General features: G+C 35.5%; 4 protein-coding genes across 12 annotated transcripts in view; 1 reads left to right on the forward strand and 3 right to left on the reverse strand.

The window, feature by feature from the left end:
- On the reverse strand, positions 1–4550 carry LOC105424635 (ileal sodium/bile acid cotransporter-like). 5 transcript variants are annotated; one of them, XM_089084029.1, is made up of 7 exons: positions 4364–4550; positions 1940–2236; positions 1652–1861; positions 1351–1525; positions 1013–1275; positions 685–871; positions 1–619 (listed from the first exon to the last, which is right to left on the reverse strand). In XM_089084029.1, the coding sequence occupies exons 2-7, from the start codon at positions 2231–2233 to the stop codon at positions 384–386; spliced, it is 1365 nt and encodes a 454-aa protein (XP_088940155.1). In that variant the 5' UTR covers positions 2234–2236; positions 4364–4550; the 3' UTR covers positions 1–383. The 5 variants fall into 5 exon arrangements, with proteins under 5 accessions (XP_088940155.1, XP_025073454.2, XP_088940153.1 ...); XM_025217669.2 differs by lacking the exon at positions 4364–4550 and adding an exon at positions 2769–2911; XM_089084027.1 differs by lacking the exon at positions 4364–4550 and adding an exon at positions 2763–2904.
- LOC105424634 (transmembrane emp24 domain-containing protein 5) lies at positions 2709–9269 on the forward strand. Of its 2 annotated transcripts, none has more exons than XM_089084031.1 (4): positions 2709–2954; positions 7725–7921; positions 8058–8124; positions 8267–9269. In XM_089084031.1, the coding sequence occupies exons 1-4, from the start codon at positions 2709–2711 to the stop codon at positions 8495–8497; spliced, it is 741 nt and encodes a 246-aa protein (XP_088940157.1). In that variant the 3' UTR covers positions 8498–9269. The 2 variants fall into 2 exon arrangements, with proteins under 2 accessions (XP_088940157.1, XP_011633261.2); XM_011634959.3 differs by lacking the exon at positions 2709–2954 and adding an exon at positions 6520–7098.
- Exn (Ephexin) overlaps positions 9259–22279 on the reverse strand; it is a 20958-nt gene continuing 7937 nt past the window's right edge. For 2 of the 3 annotated variants that reach the window (XM_011634962.2, XM_011634961.2), the window contains exons 7-16: positions 21715–21863; positions 14003–14533; positions 12417–12517; positions 11866–11974; positions 11399–11750; positions 11165–11278; positions 10868–11029; positions 10591–10785; positions 10107–10423; positions 9259–9786 (exon numbers count right to left, since the gene is read on the reverse strand). In XM_011634962.2, coding sequence (XP_011633264.2) covers positions 9569–9786; positions 10107–10423; positions 10591–10785; positions 10868–11029; positions 11165–11278; positions 11399–11750; positions 11866–11974; positions 12417–12517; positions 14003–14533; positions 21715–21863 — 2248 coding nt within the window. In that variant the 3' untranslated portion in view covers positions 9259–9568. Of the gene's footprint in view, positions 9787–10092; positions 10424–10590; positions 10786–10867; positions 11030–11164; positions 11279–11398; positions 11751–11865; positions 11975–12416; positions 12518–14002; positions 14534–21714; positions 21864–22279 lie in introns of all 3 variants that reach the window. The other variant, XM_011634963.2, reaches the window with a different exon arrangement.
- Positions 14531–21554, reverse strand: LOC148934742 (uncharacterized). 2 transcript variants are annotated; one of them, XM_089084033.1, is made up of 3 exons: positions 16375–21554; positions 15115–15303; positions 14531–14669 (listed from the first exon to the last, which is right to left on the reverse strand). In XM_089084033.1, the coding sequence occupies exons 1-3, from the start codon at positions 16412–16414 to the stop codon at positions 14572–14574; spliced, it is 327 nt and encodes a 108-aa protein (XP_088940159.1). In that variant the 5' UTR covers positions 16415–21554; the 3' UTR covers positions 14531–14571. The 2 variants fall into 2 exon arrangements, with proteins under 2 accessions (XP_088940159.1, XP_088940160.1); XM_089084034.1 differs by having other exon boundaries at positions 14540–14669; positions 15102–15303.

A 22279-nucleotide genomic window follows, 5' to 3' on the forward strand; every position in this document is an offset into this window, starting at 1 on the left:
TTTAAAAAACAACACACTTTATTTCCACAGTCAAAAATGAAATATATAAATGCAAATGATATATTCATTATTTACAAAATCTTAACTTTAATAAATATCTTTGTTAAATAATATCTTTTTTGCTGTATGATTTAAATTCGATTGCTATTGTTCGTATAAATATCAAATATCAAAATATGCTCAAAATATATATAATCTCAAGAAATAAAGTTCGAAAACAATAAATATAAACATAATCATTTGACATCCATAACCATCCTTACTTTAAATTTTCAACATTAATATTTAAGATATAAATATATAATCTTTTATATAATATAAATAATATACTTAAGATATAAATATATATTCTTTTTTTATATATTATTTGTACCAATTGCTCATTATTGTTCTGCACGGTCAATTAATTTAGGTTCATTTAATTGTGTGATAGTAGAAATATCTTCGTAGTGATTCATAGTAGTAGTAGTTCTTTGGAGCTTTTCTAACGACGGGACAGACTGCAATGTCGCTTCCGTTTTAGCTATTTTTTTTTGTCTACAATCTTGATAAATTAATTTTATTATATATAGAATTGCTAATGGTATTGGTGTCATAATTGCGGCAGACACAGGAATCACTAAAAAAAGAATATATTAAACAATTAAGTCAACACACATATATATGAATATTCGTTACACTTACCAGTGGTTAGATCGTTAATGGGTGGTTCCAATGTAAATCGTAACAAAAAAATAGACACGCCTGTGTTCTGAATACCAGTTTCAATGGCAATTGCTCGTATATCAGCTTGAGGCTGGTTGCAGATATATGCTGTTATGAGCCCAAATGTAAAACCTAACCATGGCAAACCCATTCCTGCAATTATAATCTGAAATAGGAAAATAAAATTACATAGATTGTATTTTGATAGTTACTGCTAACATTGAACATTTATAATATATGTGACACAAACTATGTATTGGCAATGAATATCGGAACTCTTTTTTTTATAAATAAGATAAATACTCACCTCCCATGAGAACAATTTGAAAAGATATAGATTAGTCACGATAGCAAATATAATGATGAACAAAATTAAAATAACAGAGAAAGGTTTCATTATTCGGACTAATATCTTGGATACATTTGGATGTTTTCGTTGAATGAAAAATCCTATAGCTAATGGAATTATGAGACCAATTACGAGAGTGCCAATATGACGATAAGGAACTGGAATTTGTCCCTGTGAGAAAATATTTCTGCCCAATGTAAAAATCCAAAATGGCATCATTCCTACGAAGAATAGCAAAATTTTTTATTTCATTTATGCAAGAGTTACCTTTATATTATGTATCACACATTATTTACCAAATGCTGCGATGGTGCACATAGTGGTCATTGTGATTGAAAGATTCAGATTGCCGTCAAGTAGTACTGTCCAGATATTCGAAGCGCCACCGCTTGGACTTATCCCTGTGAAGAACATGCCTATTTGCAGTTCAGGACGATCAGGAAATAAAAGATATCCAATGAGATAACTTAACTGTGGAAATAATAAAAAAATCAGAATTGAAAATTTGATTAATAAATGAGTATGCCAAGTAAGTAACGGGAGTATCTATGTATCAATTATTTGATACATTCACATATTTATGATAAAATGATTTACCAACGGCATGATTAAAAATTGACAGAAAAAACCTATGGCTGGACCTATTGGTCTTCTTAATGTAGCACGGCATGTACTCCAGTTCATGGCACAGCCAAAATTAATATATAAAATGGATACAAGAATCGCAACACTAATAGTAAATACAGAATCTATTATGCGTTCCTCTCGTATTACCGTAATAAGAGAGACCTCCCGGCTGTCTATAATCTAAAAAAAAAAAGAAAGAAAAATCTTGTTTATTCTCAAAAACGAAGCAATAAAATTAAACATTCACTTGACACTTACCTTATATTTCATCAAATTAACTGTTAATTTTGTTCTACCAAGGAACACACCAGTGATATTTAGAACACCATTTTTGGAAGTTTTGTTTAACGTTAATATATCATATCTCGGTATTGCGATATTATCATCAGCAGTAATGTTCCACTCTGTTAAATCGGATGGCATATCATGTATGCTGCATGGAACTGAGATTACATGATTCATATGTACAGTTATGTTAGGTATGATGTCAATTGTCCAACTTGTTGTTTCTCCCAACAACAAAAGTCCAATTATGTACACAGCACCCGCCATTCTCTGCAAAGTAATAAAAAAATGTATTGGTATGTTCACTTCAATATGCTTCTTTAAAAAATTTCTCAGACACAGTTTGTCACAACCGATTGAACTATTCTCTCAGTTTAATACGGAATAATTTCACGGCAATGTCAAACGTGATAAAGGTACAAATAAAACTGTAAAAAAGTAGTATATAAAGAGAGAAGAGTAAATAAATGATTAGATAAGCGTCGCATCAACGATATGTAAACATGTAAATCATTTTAATCGGCACAACAGCAAAATAGGCATTTTTTTTACTAACTGGACGTTCTCCGCCAAGAAAGAATCATTACTCAAGCTTCGAACAATAATTAGCGATTTTTATAATCGCAAAAAAAGCTGTAATCACACACAACGCATACACACACACACACACACACACACACACACACGCACACACACACACACACACACACACACGTACTCGTGTATAGTTTCGCGTGCACCGATGCTTCGTGTGTCTCGAGAAATATATTTACAGCCGCATAAGAAAAACGCATACACGCACAATCATAATTGTCCGCGGCAATCTCTTCGTTCCGCAGACGACATCGGAGCCGCCGTTCGCGGTCGCGAAACATCACGGCTCAATTGCATAATCAGTGAGCGCGAGTCGCGCGCGCCCGGCACGGTGAAAGACGCACGCTTCGACGACGACAGTTCCATGAAATCTGCGACTTACGACACACCATCAGTAAGTATATGCAGGGCTGTCGGGAGCGGAACCCGAGGCCCGAGGCAAAAATATTAATTCATTCTGTTCTTCCCGAAATTCAGAGACCTTATATTGTAATTAAATATTATTTAAATTAAATTCTTTAAAATTTAATTAAAAATTTTTTAATTTAATAAACAATTGAATTAAACAAATTTGAAATTTATTTAGTTAAATTAATTGACTATGATTGTCAAAAAATCGCTTAATATTTTATTTATACGTTGCTTTTATTTACATAGATTTCATTTTATGTATGTATATTGATCAATATTTATATATATATATATATATATATATATATATATATATAAATAAATAAAAAAATGTGTAACAAAATGTATTATGTTTACCGGGCTCGTTCGGATTAATATGTACTATTTTTCTCCGCATCTTACTAGATCTGAATATACGCGCATCCGTGACTTTCGCTCCGGACACGCGATTATTATATGTGGTGAGTACCGTAATGTATCGGCTTATTTCCACTGATTTTCACCGAATCGCAATGATTTCCGCGAGTTGCGCCAATCGGTTCGCTTGCAGACTCCCGGACGATGTTTTTCATCGTCCGGATCGGCATAAAATAACTTTTGTCCTGAGTATCTCCTAGATAGAATAGAAAATAACGATAAGGTAATCAAGGTAATAAAAAAATGAACTATATAGTCATTTTCTCGTCATTTTGACGTTATCATTTTCTGTTCTACCTTGGCTCGGGCTCATCTGACTTCCTGGACAAATACTGATTTTCCTCGAGGAGTAAAAAACGCGAAAATCGCGAACTTAAATCAAAATGCAGGAGCGAAATAACCGTAGAGTTTTGGAAAATAAATTACGAAAGAGCCAAGTTTTCAATCGACTCGCGTAAATACGTAATTCCTCGATTGCGCAATCGTACAACTTGTTGCACACGCGCGTTGCAATGTATCGTCTCACGTGTCAGTGTTTCAAAAACGCATTCATTCGATTAATTTCGATTAATTTCTAAAACGAAGAAATAAGTCTTATTCTGTTTTTTTAACTATTTTTTTTAAAGACTATTTCAATTGTCCGCTGCAATGCACCGCTTTCCGATTACGACACCGATAGGGTCGTCTACTTGGTTGCTTTCTTTATTTCTCTCGAATTTTTTCGCCATTCAACCCAATTGACTTTCACGCGATTCGAATGTCCTCTTCGAATAAGAATCGGAGCACGTCGCGGATGTAGATCGAGCGAGCGGACGAATGCGAGCGAGTCACAAGGCAACAATATCACTCGCGCGTTCGTTCGCATTCGTTCGCGCTCGCGTGCCTAGCTCTCTCGGCCGGACCCGGCTTCTGCGCGGCATGGTAAGTCGGGAATGCGGAATTTTCACGATCGCAGACGCTGTCGCGGACACTCACTTTGCGAGATTTCGCGATGCAGGCATTCGCAGGCGGCACAAAACTATCCGATTCGCGTGCGCACAAAAATTCTGACGCCGCTACGTGCTCTCCATTTCCGACTGTTGCTTTCCACCGCTTTCCGATTACGGAGCTCTAAGGAGTGGGGATCACATCGGCGAGACGTCCTGACGGTTGGAAGACGGTACTTTATGCGAATGCGAAACGATTACGAACACGTACGGCATCGATATCGAGAATTATTGCTTCGCACAGCTTTCTCTAAATAATATCGATAGACGAGTAACTTTGACCACGAATTAATAACTTACAGATATTTTAATCGTCCATTAACTTCTTACGTATAATATCTGTATTACTCTGTATTAATATATTAATAATAAAAAGACAATCTTAAATTTACTTCTGAACGAAAAGAATAAATGTTTTTAAGTTATAGGAAGCATTTATAATCTCAGGTGAAAAATTAAACTAACAATAACTCACATAATAGTTTAATTAAATTATAATAACAATAAAAGAAAAATGTACATATGTGACAAGATTCATCTGCTAAAAGATAGATGAAATAATTCTGGTACTTGTATTCTAACACTATAAAAGTACTGAAACATGTCGAGACGCATCAAGATTCGAGACTATGCCGAAATCACAAAGAATAATAACAAGTCATCCCCACTCCTGTTAAAAATAAACATTTTTTTGTGCAAATTTGAACATATTTAATAAACACGTACAAACTGTGTTATTTTAACACATTTTTAAAAATCATTTTAAAAAATCATTTTAATAATTTTACATTTTATGTTTATTAAGATCAGTTAACATAGTAGACATGTGTTAAATTTACATGTAAATATGTAGCTTATTTAACATAAAAATTTTAATCAGCAAATTTTTTCACAAAGGTACACAAATTTTCTAACAGTGTATGGAAAAAAATTATTTACAGCTTTCATTGTTTTTGATACGTGGAAGGAATAGTTAAGCAACGAATTGTATAGCAAGAAATTTTGTTGTGGGCAATTTTAACTGTATGTTGAATTAATCCTTGATTAACTTAATCTGCAATTAAGTTCTCCAGCAATGTTTGTATTGTTTTATTAACAATATAAATAAAGTAATTTATATTTTTCGTTATTTAATATATAAACAGAAAGATTAGATTAGACATAGGAAATTATTAGTTCCAAGTTTTGAAACAAGCAGTTCACTGATTAACTTATCGAGAAATATCTTTATGTTTTATTAATATGGATGGAGTAATTAATTCTTTATTATTTAATAATAGACAAAGATTAGGCATAATAAATTACTACACTAGTTTGCAGAAAGTAATGTGTCGGTTGAATTAATCACCGATTAGATTTATCAAAGTTTATCAAAGTCATTTTTAATGCTAACATGTTTTATCTATAGTTAGATTCGCTTTTACAGCAAGTTGTAATGTAGATTTATGCGCTATTTTTATTGCGTTGTGTCTTGCGTCGATCTTTCCTCGATGCAAGTCCAATTTATTATAATTTTTCAATCATTGATCATTAAATTTCCTTGTGTCCACTTTCATATCTCTTCCAATATTGGTTAACTGATATTAGTTTAACTTATCTTCTATTTTCTATATTTTTAACTCGAAAAATATGAAAAAGATAAAAAGTGAATTAAATCGATATATAAATTAGTTTACATTGAGAAATGGACATTTAATCTCTGTTATCTTTCCCGTAATCTTTTACTCTAATCGTTAAACAAATTTCGAAAATGAGTCAAGAATTAGTAATCCGAGAAATTGTTTCCGATACTTGAAAAAAAGGTAAATGCAGTGCAATATTTTTTTTCCTGATTTTTTTTGTAATTTTGTAAATTTGTGTATTTTTATTCGTAGAATATATTATGAAGGAAATCGAGAAGGAAAATCATCGCTCCTGATTTTTTTCCTGATTTTCAACATTTTTTGATATTGGTAGAAAATGACAATTTAATGAATGATTTGAATGAATTTGTGGCTGCATATTTATCATATTCTCTGCTTTAATTAATTAAAAACACAAATTATTTTTTTTTATAATATAAATTACAGCAGGAAATAGTTTATAATTCAAAATTTATGCCTTTCTCATTCTTTTTATGTGAATTGAAGTTCAAATATCAAAAAACCTTGACGATTTTTTTTCTCAGAATATATATGCATGAAAATAAGCAAATTTGTAAAGTTATAGGAAAATCGAAAAAGAAGAAAGAGCGTTGATACTGCATATCTAATACCAAATAAGAAATAGAGAATTCGAGGATCAGGAAAGTTTTTCGAGAAAAAAAAGGAGAGACACATGAAAGATCAGAAAATGTAACCGTGAAGGCAACAGATCAACGTCCAGCCGAGACCAGGATTGAGGAGTACGATGGACGAGTTCGATCGGGTGCCGATAGAGGGATAACGTAACGCGTGGCCTGCTAGCGTGGGTTCTGCGGTCGGCGGTCTCGACGCGTGGCCGCGCGGACGTCAACGACGTCATTCGTTGTGATGCGTATCGCTCTGTGCCGCGATGTCGCTCCTCGTGCAATTCGGCAGCCTGCTAATCGGCGTGCTCCTCCTGGTCACGCCGTTGACCGATGGCTTCTCCTATGAAAACCTGCCCGCGGTCGCGATGGACTACAAAGTGCACATCGACGCCGGCAAGGAGGATTGCTATTTCCAATATGTGAATCCGGGCGCGACGTTCTTCGTCAGTTTCCAGGTACCGCTGACCGGATATCCGTATCGAGAGACGGAGCAAGCCGTTCCGGGTGAAAGATCAAGGAGCGTTGGGACGCGACTCGTTTGGACGACCATATGGTTGCCGGGATCGACTTTCTCTCGCGACGTCTCTCTCGAGGCGAATAAGAGGAAGAATGCGCGATGTTGTTTGTGAATTCACGAGCGTATGCTCGCTTTGACAGCTCGTGCCGGTCGCGTGCTGACGAGCTTTATGAATCGTCTATCTTGGAAAAAATTGTGACCTCGTAGGTCTCAACCTCGTAGGCTCGTAGGCTACGCGTTCATCCATTTTCTTGTGTGCATGTGGAAGATATGACAAATATAACTTTGTTATAAAGATAGATAATTATATAGAGAGATTGCTAATCTTTTTGATTATATGTGAAAAACTATATAAACTGCGATGTAGTAAAATCTTTTGCTAGATTATTTGTTAAAAATTGTATTTAAAAATTTTAATAACAGAACATATAAAATGTTAAGGAAAGTACATTGTTAAAAATGTGTTAAGTAGATGTAATATGAGAGAAATATTGAAATAAAAATAATGGCAGATAGTTTAGTAAATATATTGGATTCAATTCAAGTAACTTATTTTAATTATAGGTCTTACGTGGTGGAGATGGAAAAGCTGGTTTTGCAGTGAGAAATCCAGAAGGAATCATTGTTCATCCTTATCAATGGCGTTCCAATGCTGATTATCAAGATCAATCGCAGAATGGCGGTTATTACAGTGTGTGCATTGATAACCAATTTTCTAGATTTGCTGCAAAATTAGTCAATTTGTACATCACTGTGATCAGGTAAGATTCTTGCAATAATATAGTAAAGATATATGATACATCTGAAAAATAGATAAGACATCTCATCTATTATTGTATTATTATTATTTATTATTATATATTATTTTTGTCTTATTAACTTTGTTAACTTTATTAGGTATGATAAATGGCAGAAATATACAGAGGAATTACAAGAATTGAATCTTTCTGTTGAGAACTTTACGGTATGTATGTCGCGCTTATTGCAAGCTTCTTAGGCATTAAAATTTATAAATATAAATATAAAAATTATTATAATTATTATAAATTTTTATATTATGTAGTATTATATTAATTAAATGATATTATTATATGTCTCTCTTTCAGACTACTATCACAAATGTGGAGAGAAACATTAATGAAATGCTTCATGTTCAACATTGGAGCAGGAGTAGAGAAGCAAGAGATTTGAATTTGTTGTTGGACAATAATTCTTATGTGCAGACATGGTCAATTGCCCAGGTAGTCGTTATTACGATGACGACTATGGTCCAAGTATATTTCGTTAGAAAGTTGTTCGATGTAAAACCATCTGGACATTCCAAGACACGAATTTAACATTGATGAACTGCAGTCAATTGTTTGCTCAATAAGAGCATTGTTCAATATCTATTGTGATAAAGCCCTACATCATTGATACATCATTGATTAATATTGTAACCAATTTGAACATAATGGCATAATAACATATAAACGTTGATTAATGAATTTTTAATTTAATAACAATTTTACATATTTTGTTGATCGATACGTTTACACGTTATTTTTATGTCATTGTATAAATTTAAGTGCAATGATTTTTTTAGGGATTGTTTGAAGGTTAAAGACACAATAGAAGAAATTTAGAAATTTGTTGGGCATAAATTTCTTATTAACATAAACACATTTAGATAAAGATCAGTCTTTAACAAAAAGAAATATAAATTTCTGGTTCACAAAAACATAATGAAGTATTCACATCAATAAGATTTTGCACTCTATCAAACTAAACGTATTATTTATACACCAGTTTTAAATAATATTTTTGATAATTTTTGTAGATAGTTCTATAGTTCAAAATACTTTTTAATTCTCTATTAAAATATCCTTGAACTGAGAGCACTTTTTTATACTTTATACAAGACTGTACAATTTGCATTTATGAAAACTCATAATATGCTCCATCCATCTTTTTAACTATTTTTTTTACTAACTTGTTTTTAATTTTTTCAATTTTAGACATTCTCATATATCATAAAGTTGAAGACTTCTTAAAAATAAAGAAATATATAAAATAACGTTTATATTGTATTTGTATAAAAATAATAAATGACGCATACTTTTGTTACAACATTCTCTCTTTTTTTTTCCTCTCCACAATTTTATATACAATATACATATAAAACATAAAATACATCTTTCTTATCCTTCTGAGCTTTCTGTAGCTCCAATATACCATCATAAAAGATTTTAAAATATCATTCTTTTTACATGGACAAATATATCATATTGGCACATAGTTAATCTATTCAATACTGAATTAGCATAGAAATCGCATATGAATAAATGTGGTGTATGTGTGTATGTAATATAAACAAATAATTTATTAACGATCACAACATTTGAGCGATTCATCACATTTTAAATTTTTCAGTGAATTCCCTGATTTTGTCTCGCCTTTCTTTGCTGTATTACACTGCTGCTGAGTGCTAGAAGACGATGTCGTTGTTTCAAATTTCGCGCACGCACGTGCTCCGATGCAACTTCCTTTGTATGGTTTGCCGGAAACCATCCTTGCTCGCCATCTAATAATTTTTCACCATGATACCAACCATCTGCCATTTTCTTCAATACGTTTATCACATCTCCTAAAAAGCAACACTTGAATTTATTAGCACTACGATATTTTTGGCCACAAAATATTTGATAGAAGTCAATCATTGAATTGCTAAACGTTACAAAAGGCACATTTTGAAGAAATTAAATTTATAAGAAATGTCTAAGTTATTTTTAAGTTTTTAAATTATTTTTTATTTAAAATTTATGATATATTTTAATAAAAAAATTATTTAATCTGAATGTTTTATAGAATTTAGAGGAAATTATAAATTTTTATAGACAAAAAAATCGTTGCTACATTTTTTCTTAAATTATTATATAAATAACATACATACACTATATATATTACCTGGTTGTAACGATAGTTCGTCTGGTTGATTTGGCAAATATGGATACTTGGCCATTACTTGTGGGCAATCCCAAGATTCATACAATGTTTCACCAACCAAACCGCGTTTGGGTGGCGAGATAGCCTCCAGCCATCGTTCTCGTTCGGTATTATTCTCGCACGTCAAGACATACTCTACATGACGACCGCAATGATTCTCTAGGAAAGTCAATATCATAGCATTTCGCCCAGAGAATGGCGACTCCTCGGAAGCTGATTCCAAGGCTAGAAGATTCCGTTTGCACACGTCTACGACGGTATAGCACTCATTGTTAGCACTGCAAAATATTTTATTTTAAATTATGCATGTTAAAGAATTTATTCGAAAAACACATGAAAAACATATTTCGTGTTATCTCTTATTTTCACTTTAACGCGTTATCTCTTTTAAAACTTTTTTAAATTATTTTACTATATACATTTAAAAACTTTAACTTGGTCTTACTTGGATTTTAATTTTGTGACTAGAAGATAATCAGTGAGTAATAAAAGATATAGTGGGGTTTTATTAAATTTCTTCCCAAATGTCCGCTTGAATTCGGTGTCCGTTTTCATCGATAATTGTATGACTGATCCACTTCTGACTAATTGCTTGCCTCTCAGTATGATTGGTTTGATTTTTGGGACATATTCCAGTTTCCTGCGGTTAAATATAAAATGTGACTTATTTTGTATACATATAATACATAAAAAAATGAACATATTAAATAATAATAGTATACCTTGCCAAAGCTTCCATTTCAGCTTCTTGAATAGCAGCTCGAGCACCTTCGTTGCAATCAGCAACGACGTCGCTTAAAGTCGACAGAACTTTTTCCCAAGATATTCTATCTGAATTTCCCATCGATAACTTGGATAGAACGGCATCAGCTAATAAGGGTAACCTACAGAGAATTATTCGTTGTAAGTACTTTCTACGAATTAATTTTCGATTAATAACGATTGCGAAATTTATCAAGTAAATAAACTTCTAATGAATGAAATTTAAGTCTAATTAAAGCAATTGACATTGTATATACCTTGTAACGCGCTGCATTGGTAGCATTAGAAAGGAATGTAAAGATAAATTTTGGCACGCCGGTCGCATCTCTATGCGTCTGATAGCCTCCAAAAATTTCGTACCCTTCCGAGCTCTGTAAAAAAAAAATATATATACATATATATATGTGTGTGTATTATTTGATGAAAAATATATATTATCTAAATCTTCTAAAAAACATCTATATGAAAAGTGATTATATAACATGGCTTACTTGAGTTCTTTCAGAGTTGTGTCTATGCTGACTTGATTCGAGCAATACGCTACGTACACGGCCTGACATTTTTCAGCGTGTTTCAGCAAGACTTCCGACAAGCCTGGCAACATCGGATCTTCCCTCCACACAGCTTCCAGTTCAGCTAGGAACGTTTGCGACGCCGACAATACACTCGGCACCCCGCCAAATAATTTTTTTCTCTCAATCGGTGTTAGAATCTCATTTATTAGTATATGATTATTGAGGAACTCGTTTTCCAGGACCCGAAGAGAATTTAAGTACGATGCTTCAGAAGTCAAGATCTCAAATTTCGTCTCCTGAATCTTCTTTTCCTCTGGCGTTAGTTTCTCTAATGTTGAACATATTTTTGTTAATTTTTCTGCATTCTTATTCTATGTTTTTCCAGACATATCTTACATAAAAAAAAATATTTTTATAATTAAATATACGATTTTCTAACTTACGTAAGAGACCGCTGTGTATTACTTGTGGAGTGTGACACCAGAGCATTCTTTGTCCCGCTCTGGCAAGATCCGCTGCAGTTGATTCCGTCTTCCACATTATATCTTCTACCTGTAAATGAAAAATTATAATCAATAAAATATCATCATAAAGCAACAAAATGTATTATTGAATTCTATAAATAACAATATAAAAAAATAATTTGTCAATTATCTTAAATAGGTTTATTATTAAAAAATTTACAAATTACAGATTTTAATAAATCATGGTAAATAAAATATTAAAGTAAAAAAAATTAGATAAATTTTCTATCATTTCTTGATTGAAGAAAGTCGTGAAGAAAGTCAATGTCAATAAGTTATGTCATAAAAAGTTAATTTTTCGTTTACAAAAAACATCAGTAAAAATACAGTCTTTTTATAGTTGCATTTTATTAAAAGTTGAAGAACCCTGAGAATATTTAGCAAAGCTAATCTGTTTGGAGAATATTTTAGAGGGATACCTTTCTTGTTCTTATATATGAGTTTTAGCATAAGTAATGCGAGATTATTACCTCTTCGTAGCCTTCAGAATCCGATTCGAAAGCAACACGAGCCACCGCGGCCGCGTAAAACTGGTAGAGAGGCTCCTGATCGGCGAGCACGCTGTAATGATCTGAAAGGATAATATTTTGTCAATGTCGTTGATATTCCCGTGCGAGAGTACGAGCAACAGTCAAACGATGCACGCACAGTCGAGAAGCGCACGCATAACTCGTAAATTCTGTATACGTTAATTAATTAGGGAGGAAGTGCCATTAGAGTCTCGTGAAAGTATGATACAAGCGTACGCTTTTTACGCATCGGTGCAGCGAGCGGCATTTTTATGCGTGTGAGAATATTCCGAAAACCATGAAATAAAAGCTCAATACTCGGCCTATAAAACTTGTTGAATTTAGCTTGCTTTTTGCTCGGTAAAACCGGGTCACTCTCGTTGATGCGCCAATAAAACACGTTTTCCCTCGCGACCGTTTGTGTGATTTCTAATTTATTATTCAGAGAAATTCACGACGAGTTATCCTTCTAGTAGATCGGTTTACCATTATTATTCCACGTTCCCCTAGAATCTTCTAAAACTAATATCCGTAATAATATCTTCTACCTCTCAAGAGAGGTTTTATTTATTCTAATTTAATTTCATTTCTCAATTTATCAAAGCGCATTCATGTGGAACCACACAGAAATAACGATTTTGATGAAGTATCTAAAACTTTGGCTGAATACAGATGAAAATAATTTTATTGGACTATCCAAATTGTTATGTAAGACGCTTAACCATGATAATACTGCAAAAATTTTTTACAATATTCCAGCAACTATAATTTAAATATTATACGTAATTATTTTGATGGCACAAAAAGTTATTTTTATATCTGAATCTCGTCAAATTTTACTTTAGCAAAACTGTTCTTTCCACGTAGATATTCAATTAAGGATCGGCAGGAGAGACCTCTATCAGGAGAGATAAATTCCTTTTCACTCATATTACAGCCAAAATGCTGCGAGAAAAGCTATATAATTATGATATTTATAATCAGAATATTTGCCTGACGAAAGCTACAGAACGATTTTTGTAAGAAAATGTGTGAAAATAAATAATTCATTTATGCGTAAATAGATTTGCACTATAGGACAATAGGGTGCAAATATTTTCATCTATTGTAAATTTTTTTTAAGAGCCAAATTGCAAAATCGGCTCTGTAGCAAGAGTCATAATTTTATCAAAAATACATATAGAAAAAGACTCATGGCAGAATATTGCTTCTACGAAATAATATATGGGTGTACTCAAATATATATCTGCACTGTGAATAAGGAATAGATAGGAATAGATACATTTATTTTAATTAATTATTTAAGAGCTAAATTGCAAAATTGTAGGTAGCTTCGTAATTGTAAAAGAAATTATCTTAACAAAGTTTCATGAACAAAACATCGTTTCTATAAGACAAAATATAATTGAGTACAGATACATATCTGCACTGTAAACAAAGAGTAGATAATCATTTTAGAGTCAAGTCGGAGTTAGCCCGTCACTCCTGCCGACTCTTAAATTAAAAGAGAGAGAAAAAAAAAATAACGATTAACAAACGAGACTCACCGACATCGGCAGTTGGAGTTGTCGAGGAGTCGTCGCTGCCGCTTCCCATGTACTGGCTGTTGGTGTAGATCGCCTCCTTGATGCTGCCGTTGTTGTTGTCGCGCGTCTCAACGGTGCTGTCGTTCTCATCAAGGTAGAAAGTCGGCGGGCCAATGACGCTCTTCCGGCTGAAGTGCTTCAGCCGGAAATTAAAGTACTTCCCAGCGTCGGCGTGATTCTCATTGCCGGATTGTTCCTTCTCGTCGAAGCTGGACTCGTCGACGGACGTCCGCCGTCTGATCTTGCCCAGGCTACCCTTGGTGATGCTCCAGGTCCTCCGCAGCATCTTTATCCGCCTGCCCAAAGTTTGGGTCAAACTGACCTCCCTTGGTGGCGGCGGAGTTGGCCTTATAGGGCATACCAGATAGGTATCGATCACACGATCGTCAAGCGGCCGTTGACTATCGCCCACCTCCGTCTCCGAATCGCTGCTGAAGTCATCCGGCTGATAGGAGTACAGGCTCTCATATGTGCTGTCGTCGGAAACATTGTCTGATAAAGAGAAAGTCCGAAGTCAGGAAAACGGGAAGTTACCGAGCTATTACGAGGATGTTGTGTTCGCAAAGCATTCTTCGCGTCTTCTTAAAAACTCTGGATGTAGCGAGAAAGTGTTCTTTGAGGTTGTTCACTAAAAGGTCAAAATGTTTTAATCTAAGTAATTAAACTGCAGTTTAAATCGCATTTAAACCGTAATTAATGACTAATGCGCTAAATGTCACAGAGTTACAGAAGCGCGTTATCATATTCGGATATCTCAAAAAAGGCGTGAGTCACCGAATAATTTATCGTTTAAATTAATATTCATCGTTGCAAGGATGTTCAAAAAATCGTATTAAAACAAACAGAAAAAAACATACATTGTTTCTCGAGAAATTTAGAGTATCTTAAAACAACAAAACGCGAAGGTGATCGAAACGTAAAAGGCAAAGAATCTTTCAAAAATCTTTCAAAGATTTTCTTTTTCAAAAATCTTTCGGGAATCATTGAAAAATCTTTCTCGATCGACAATACATTCCTTCGATCTCTTCGCTCGCGTTTTCACTTGCGTCAACCATGGTACCTCGCGCAGGTACCTTCGTGCACATAACACGACGTCTCCTGAGTGTCCACGTCCTCGTCGAGGTTGATTACGCGCAGCTGCACCAGGCCTTGGGTCTTCTGCGGCAGATCGTCGATCTGGCACGCCGATTTCCATTCTCCGGCGGTCCTCTGCGGCTCGCAGCCGATGAGAAGCACCGATCCGCCGCCCAGGCTGACGGCCACTTGAAATCATCCGGTTTCAAGGTCAGACACGCCAAGTCGAACCGGCTAAGGGATTTGGAGGCCTGCCCACGAACGCGCTGGACCACGAACGCGCTGGACCACGAACGCGCTGATGCTGGAGAACGCGAGAGGGGTGCAGAGGGTCGACGCGACAGGGGCAAATGTTAATACGAGGTGAGTCAAATATGGTCGTGGATGGCAAAATACGCGATCGGATTCCCCACCGCGATGGAATTTCGTGTGCCATCTACGACTTTCGTTTCGCCGAGTCGATGTCGGCGATCGATGATTTTACGTAATGCGTGCGACGTCAGTTCTTCAAGCTTCTTTGGAGATTTTACGGATAAAATAAAATTTATTCGTGAACGATGACGAATGCGATTTCAAATCAGCTTTTCCGAGAAGAAAGGGAGAGTGTAATCGCGTTTTACTACGATCCTCTTCGAGTCCTATTACCGATGAAAGTAGAAACTCTTTTTACTCTCTCGTGCCGCTTCTCCGAGATCGAGGTAACTCGTGTCGAGCTCATCGATAGATACCATTATTATTATTATCTATGATAAAACAGAATACGAATTTTGATGAATTAATCCATTGACATTCGAGTCCTTTTAACCGAGCTACAAATAGAAAAAAATATCAAAACAAGGATAAAATTATGAAACGTATATCGAAATTTCGTTGGATCTCGATAAATGTCGAAATGAAATCGTCACGCGATCGCGCTGGAATTGGACCAACGACGCGACAATTACTTAAACCTAAAAAGAAAAATTTCAAACTGAGCATAAAAGAACGATTAAAGAATTATATCTCTATCAATGTAGACTAACTTGATTTACCCTTTATCCTTTTCTAATTCTTAACACTAAAAGGAAACCAAAAACGAATTTAGTCATCGGTAAAAATGAATATTAGAGATCGGAGAACCGGCGACGCGGTATCACCGCGGACGTTCGCGAGGGAGTCTCCTCGCCGTTGTTCTCCGGGAGGCCTCGTTCAAAATCCAGCATTGGAGAACAGCGCGCGGACAGGCGGCGTAACGAGGCGGGCTCGCCTCGTTTTCTCACCTTGCGTGTTGGGTCGTCGGTTCTTCAGCGTCTCTCTCATTTCTACATCTCGTCTCGACGCGCAGCTCCGGACGAGTGAAATGAGCTCCGACGTGGACGCGTCCGCTTCGCAAAACGCGCGACGCTCGGCGCGTGTGGCTTCGTCTTTTGCGCGGCGACGACAAGAACGATGATGAGATCCGGCCGGATTTTCGTGCTACGCGAATCGACGAGAGAATCACGAGAGAAGCGACCGTACAGCTCGCGGCTCGGCCGTGACTGACAATGAGAGCGCGCAATTGGCGCTTTCACCTCGCGCGCTGGGTTTCTTAAGGGGCTCTCACACGATCTCCTTAAGGCGACTCCCACACGGTGAGGAAGTATCCGGAGGATAATGTCAGAGCGGTGCGTGCGGTGATTATTTAAATGAAATAAATTACTTTCAGTAGTTTTTCGAGTGTTATTAGAAACGTTGAGATGCTATTATCAAATACGAAGAAAGGTTGAAAGTTTGTCTATTGTGAGAATATTTGAATTATTAATGTGAATACGTTATCAGTAGATGCACATACTGATATATGAAAATCTACTATAAGAAAAACAAATATTGAATACGGAAATTTAAAATTGACTTACGATTCTAAATATAACATTTTTTGAATTTATAAAAATTTTTTTTTTCTATATTTTACATCATATTTCCTGAAAAAAACTTGTTGCCCTTCCTATATTTTGCATCAAACTTTTTAAAAATAAAAAAAATTTTTTTAAATGATTTTTAGACATATGAAATTTTTTCAAGAAACATTTTCAATCGCTTATAATGTAAAAAAATAATTTTCTTATTTGATTAATCATTGGATGAATAATTAAAAAATCTACATGCGAAAGAAAAACATTACAATATGGCAATTTTATTCCTAATAATTATTATTTGGGTAAAGAGATCAAATAGATTACAATCCAATGCAATATGCAATGACATATCTTATATATTAAAAATGTTTAGTTGTGTGAAGACCCCTTTAAAGGCTGTACCTACTGGCGAAATAAGTTTACATTGTCAAGCACTGTGTTTCGTGAGAAACTTCATCAAGTATTTCCGTGAAGAATAATAAATCTTATTTTTCATAGAAATGTCGATTTATGAAAGTTTGACGTTTGAGTATTCGTTAAAATTTTCTCGGTTTCTTGTCGATACTGCAGTGACAAATATAGCGACCATCGGGAAAACGAATGATAAACGTTTCCTCATTTCCTAATATTAATGTACAGATGAAATAGTATTAGGATAGATAGAAGATTTTCATTATCGTGCGCATCATGCGTGCAGCAAGCTTACGTTCAAGCCGATTGTTAATACATATCCGAGGCAATGACCGTGCAAAATGAAATCGTTTTTCCATAAAACGGCACATTCAACCGTTTTCAATTTTTTTTGCCTCGGCTTATCGGCAAAGAGTAAGATACGTGGTAAGATATTAAATTTATTAGCGTTCTCTACTTCGTTCTCGCATCACGCGTTATCCAACCTAAATTTCGATTAGCGAATTTTTAGATCGTAACAACCGTGTCTCGCTTACATCCAACACCTGTTGATTGCACTAATATTATTTTTTACTTAAAAATTTTTAATTTGCTATACCAAAGCAAAAGCAAAATCTGAACTATAATATTTTAATTTGCGCCTATTTTATTAAAATCAGTGCTAATTTTAGGTTTCGCTCTTGCTTTGGTGGGATAATACCATAGATATGGCATCACTCGGCAGACAGAATTTTAAGTGTCTTATAATTTTCCATTTTTCTTAATTGAATTTATATCCATAAATTCGGAAACAATTACTTAATATCTTAATATTAAAAATTTTAACATTAAGAAATTGATTTTAAGCTAGATAGTTTTAAGATAAAAAAAAAAGAGACTAATTTAAATATTTTCTCACTTAAAACCTAAATACCGTGGGGTATAACCGAGCCCAAGTCATTTAAACTCCTGTGTAAGTCATCGTTTCTCACATCTCGCGTTGGATTCTCCCGCGAGTAGAAGAGGATTCTCGCGTACTTGGACGTCACGGCGAACGGCTTACGACATCCTAGTCTATCAAACTGACGGATGGCGACCCATATGGCGATTGTATGTGCGAAGAGGAGGAAAAAAGGGCAATTACGTACGCATGTGAGCGCTCGTTACGTGATTACGTCCGTCGTAGAAACACGTGTGACGAACAAGTAACTTTTACCTGAACACTGTGCGTGACTGCGTGACCATCCTTACTGATATCACGGTACAATGCGTCGTGCCGACGTCCTCGCGAAACTGAACGGCCTCTTCGCCGTCGGTATTTTTATTCATAAATCCCGCTCGTCATTCCGCTCTAGGCTAGATTCAATTAAATCGAGACTTTCCGATAAGTTATACAACATACGCGTTGTCAGTAGAAACACCGACGCTTTCCAGACGATTGACGATGGTATTAACGTGAAAACAATGTTCGAAATGAATTAATGTTGTGTAATTAGCGTGAGGTATGAGTTAGGAGAAGTTTAGTGCGGTGAAAATTCATTTAATAGTATTCTATGGATTTCCCTTAGCACGCACAAAATGTATTAGTTACCATAAATTATCCGTATGAATATGTATAATTATTCATATTAATGCATCATTATGTATCATTCGGTTTTAACAATAAAAATGCACTGAATTATCTGTAAGTAAAAAATTGTTGTAAAATCAATTTTTAAAAATATTAATATCATTGCTTCTTTAAATAAAAAATAAAATTATTTTATTTTTTAAAGATTCTGTAAGAACAGCTCATATTTAAATATAAGGCATATAAGAAAAATAAGAGAATTAAACAATTGTGATAAAGCGTGAAATTCTGTAAAATTGAATTAATAATTACGAAGTCATACATATTATTGTACAAAATTCTTGAATTCTCTCTTAGTTCTCTCTTAGTTCCGCATGCCAAATGTGGAATAAAAAGAGACTTTTCTAATAAACGAAAGTACCTATCTTGATAATAAAACAAATAAAGCAAGAGAGAAAATAGAGAAAACATATAAACGAGTAATAAAACTTATATATAATACAACTTTGCAAGAATTAATGTTTGTCAATTTTCTTATTGTCATTTAAATACGAGTGGATTATTCTCACAGAGATTAGAAAAATAAATTTCCTTAATTAAAGGAGCAATAATATTAATAATAATTAATAAAAATAATGGCATTTCTACTATTCTTATTCGCTAAAGCGATAATAATATATGACTACTGTGGCTAATCTTGGGATAATTAGAATTTTCCTCCAACCTCCTCCTTCCTCTAATTTACCCAACTTTCGCAGGATAATTCGATGTCGAAACGAACTCGATGTCGAAATCACCGTCGTCGGTGGATCATCGTCTCGCGCGTTCGGCTCGCGTTCCTCGCGCGTAAACTGCGTACGCATTCCGATCACGCGGCGATGTGCAGCGGAACTCGGAATTAATGGAGAGTAGATGCTTTGTCGCGGCACCTCGACCTCGCGCGGCCTTGTCTTTCAATTACTTTAAAGGCGATACTAGCGGTATACACGTCAAGTCAATTACACCGCCCACCGTCCTTCGAACACGACGCTCGTCGCGGAACAAACGCGGTTGCGGATTACTGCTCGTTTCGCCCGTTGTCTCGTTTTGCACAAAGTCGCAAAACCGCGTTCACGGCCATGACCAACACTGTTGAGATACACTCACACCGCCGAGAATTGTATCGAAGAGTCGTTTAATATTAATCGCCGAGCGGTGTCAATCCGAGTTTGGAAATCCCGAAGACGTGGCGAAAGATCTCGAAAGAGCGTCGTCCGATATTGAAAAATCGGTATCCTCATCGGGACTTTCTCGGATGTAATTATGGACTGGCATTAAACTCGCCAGAACACACATACATACACACATATTTTCAGAAAGTAAAAGCTTCACATTCGATCTATAATCCAATTCGCGAATGTATCTTTCGTCATCGATAAAAAAAATCTTGACGAGAGAGGCTTGATTATTGCGCTATTTTAATACGAGAGAATAATTCCTACTGATGACGATGATTTTCATGTTGAGCTGCAATTTTTTTGCGAAAGTAATAAATGAAAAAATATCGGAGGAAATTTCAGATTTACATGTTAATTTATAGAATTAATTTATATGATTTTGTGATACACTTTTCATATAATATTTCCAATAATTATGATTTGAAGGATTTGAATTCTAATTTATTAATTGACTGATTAATATTATTTATCTTAATTCAAACTCTAATTGCATTAATTGCATTAATTGTATTGTAATTGTATTATATAAAATTCATTTATAAATTAATAATTATTAAATTTATCAATGGATTTTTATAACACGTTCCTAATAATAGAATCTTGATAATTCTATCAGCTTCTCGGTACTCATTCATCAATAAATTTCTTATTTATCTTTCCTATCGTCGGACAGATCTTGATAATAGCACCTCGTCTCTTATTCGAGTATTATCGTACACGAATGTTTACGGATGCGATCCGTTGAATTCCGTTTTTGTGCCGAGAGCCACGCGTTACTGCTCGAATGGCAAAAGGCTTGTGCAAGTCCTGTCACGTGCGACGTGGTCTTTTAGGAAGGCTACATCATCGGGCGATGTCGAAAGTACGAATTGTCGACACGGTTTGAGAAACGCAGCCACCCAACTGCTCAAGAGTCACTGGGTAGTTCCGTGATGCAAATGTCTGCGTAACACGCTTAATAAATATCGACATTGTCGACAACTGTCGACAACCTACAATTTATTCTTAATCTACTCCTATCTTAGCGGCGCATCTATTTTTGCCGTCTGCCATCAGACCGCTGGCAGACTGGTATCTTGCGAGAAGCGTCACAGATAAACAATCTCACGTCGAAATTGTATTCAATATATAAATTAAAATCTCAAGAAACATGACGAAAAAAATACCCGTTGCGTTGTAACTTAACGTAACAGAGTAAGATAAAATTACTACTCTGATTTTCGCAAAACGTCACTCGACATCCTTGCAACGACGGATCTTAATTGACGTACGTGCGCCGCATAATTTCAAGTCAACGCACAATGCTTTATGGCGATTTTCGCTCTCTCTCTCCGAAGGAGCGAGTCCCACGCGAAAATCTCTTACGTGGACGCGAGTCATGCACTTATACTTACCCATACACGCGATTTGCGGAACGCAGCGGCGATTGTAGCGGGATTCCTTCAAGGAGAGACGCCTCGTGTATTCTTAGCAGCGTTACGTTACTTACGCGGCACACGCGCGCCGCGTTTTATATTCGATAGCAAAATTTCCTTCGTCGGCACTCACCGTCGACCGTAGTCGTAGTTTCGTGGGTCATCGGCGTCGCCTCGACGCTTCTGCGAGATCTCCTGGACCGTTGTTTCCTGACATGCCGTGACCATCGCTGAGCCTGCTTCTTCTTGGGCGATGTGATTTGCCCCTCGGTCCCTCCTCCGCTGTAATTACCGCAGGCTTACTCGTATTCCCTCCTTCATTCGTGCGATCGCATGAAGTCTTATTATTCTTATTATTCTTATAGGAGGCTTAATAATCGCGGGCATCGTCGACCGTGTCTTTGTCAGCGCTATAATTATCCGCGGTACGATAGCGTCGCATTAAGTATGTTAAACGCTTGTTCATCCTCGTTCGGAATGTACTGATAACGATCGAGATATTTAACGTGACGTCGCTTTTTAATCGCCGGTGCTATCGCGACGACCGTCCCCGTACTGTGTTTTCGAAACACTCGCGACGAGCGGATTCGTCGCGCCTGTATATTAACCTCTAGTAGGTCTAATAATGATTAATCGCCTTCGACCGAGGTGAAGGCGATCAGCTATTTTCAATTCCGCTCCGCGTTATCGCTGTAACG

Source organism: Pogonomyrmex barbatus, unplaced genomic scaffold, assembly GCF_055798465.1.
Source record: "Pogonomyrmex barbatus isolate J1 unplaced genomic scaffold, ASM5579846v1 scaffold8, whole genome shotgun sequence".
Lineage (NCBI taxonomy): Eukaryota > Metazoa > Arthropoda > Insecta > Hymenoptera > Formicidae > Pogonomyrmex > Pogonomyrmex barbatus.

Bases quoted from the DNA above. Each gene is read 5' to 3' on its own strand.
- LOC105424634 (XM_089084031.1), top strand. From the start codon at position 2,709: ATGCTTCGTGTGTCTCGAGAAATATATTTACAGCCGCATAAGAAAAAC. The intron at 2,955-7,724 runs GTAAGTATATGC...TTTTAATTATAG, and splicing joins CGACTTACGACACACCATCA to GTCTTACGTGGTGGAGATGG. The intron at 7,922-8,057 runs GTAAGATTCTTG...TAACTTTATTAG, and splicing joins TTGTACATCACTGTGATCAG to GTATGATAAATGGCAGAAAT.
- LOC105424635 (XM_089084027.1), bottom strand. The intron at 1,862-1,939 runs GTAAGTGTCAAG...TTTTTTTTTTAG, and splicing joins TTAATTTGATGAAATATAAG to ATTATAGACAGCCGGGAGGT. The intron at 1,276-1,350 runs GTAAATAATGTG...TATTCTTCGTAG, and splicing joins GTGCACCATCGCAGCATTTG to GAATGATGCCATTTTGGATT.
- LOC148934742 (XM_089084033.1), bottom strand. From the start codon at position 16,414: ATGAGAGAGACGCTGAAGAACCGACGACCCAACACGCAAG. The intron at 15,304-16,374 runs GTGAGAAAACGA...GATGATTTCAAG, and splicing joins CCGACGACCCAACACGCAAG to TGGCCGTCAGCCTGGGCGGC. The intron at 14,670-15,114 runs GTACCTGCGCGA...TTGACCTTTTAG, and splicing joins GTCGTGTTATGTGCACGAAG to TGAACAACCTCAAAGAACAC.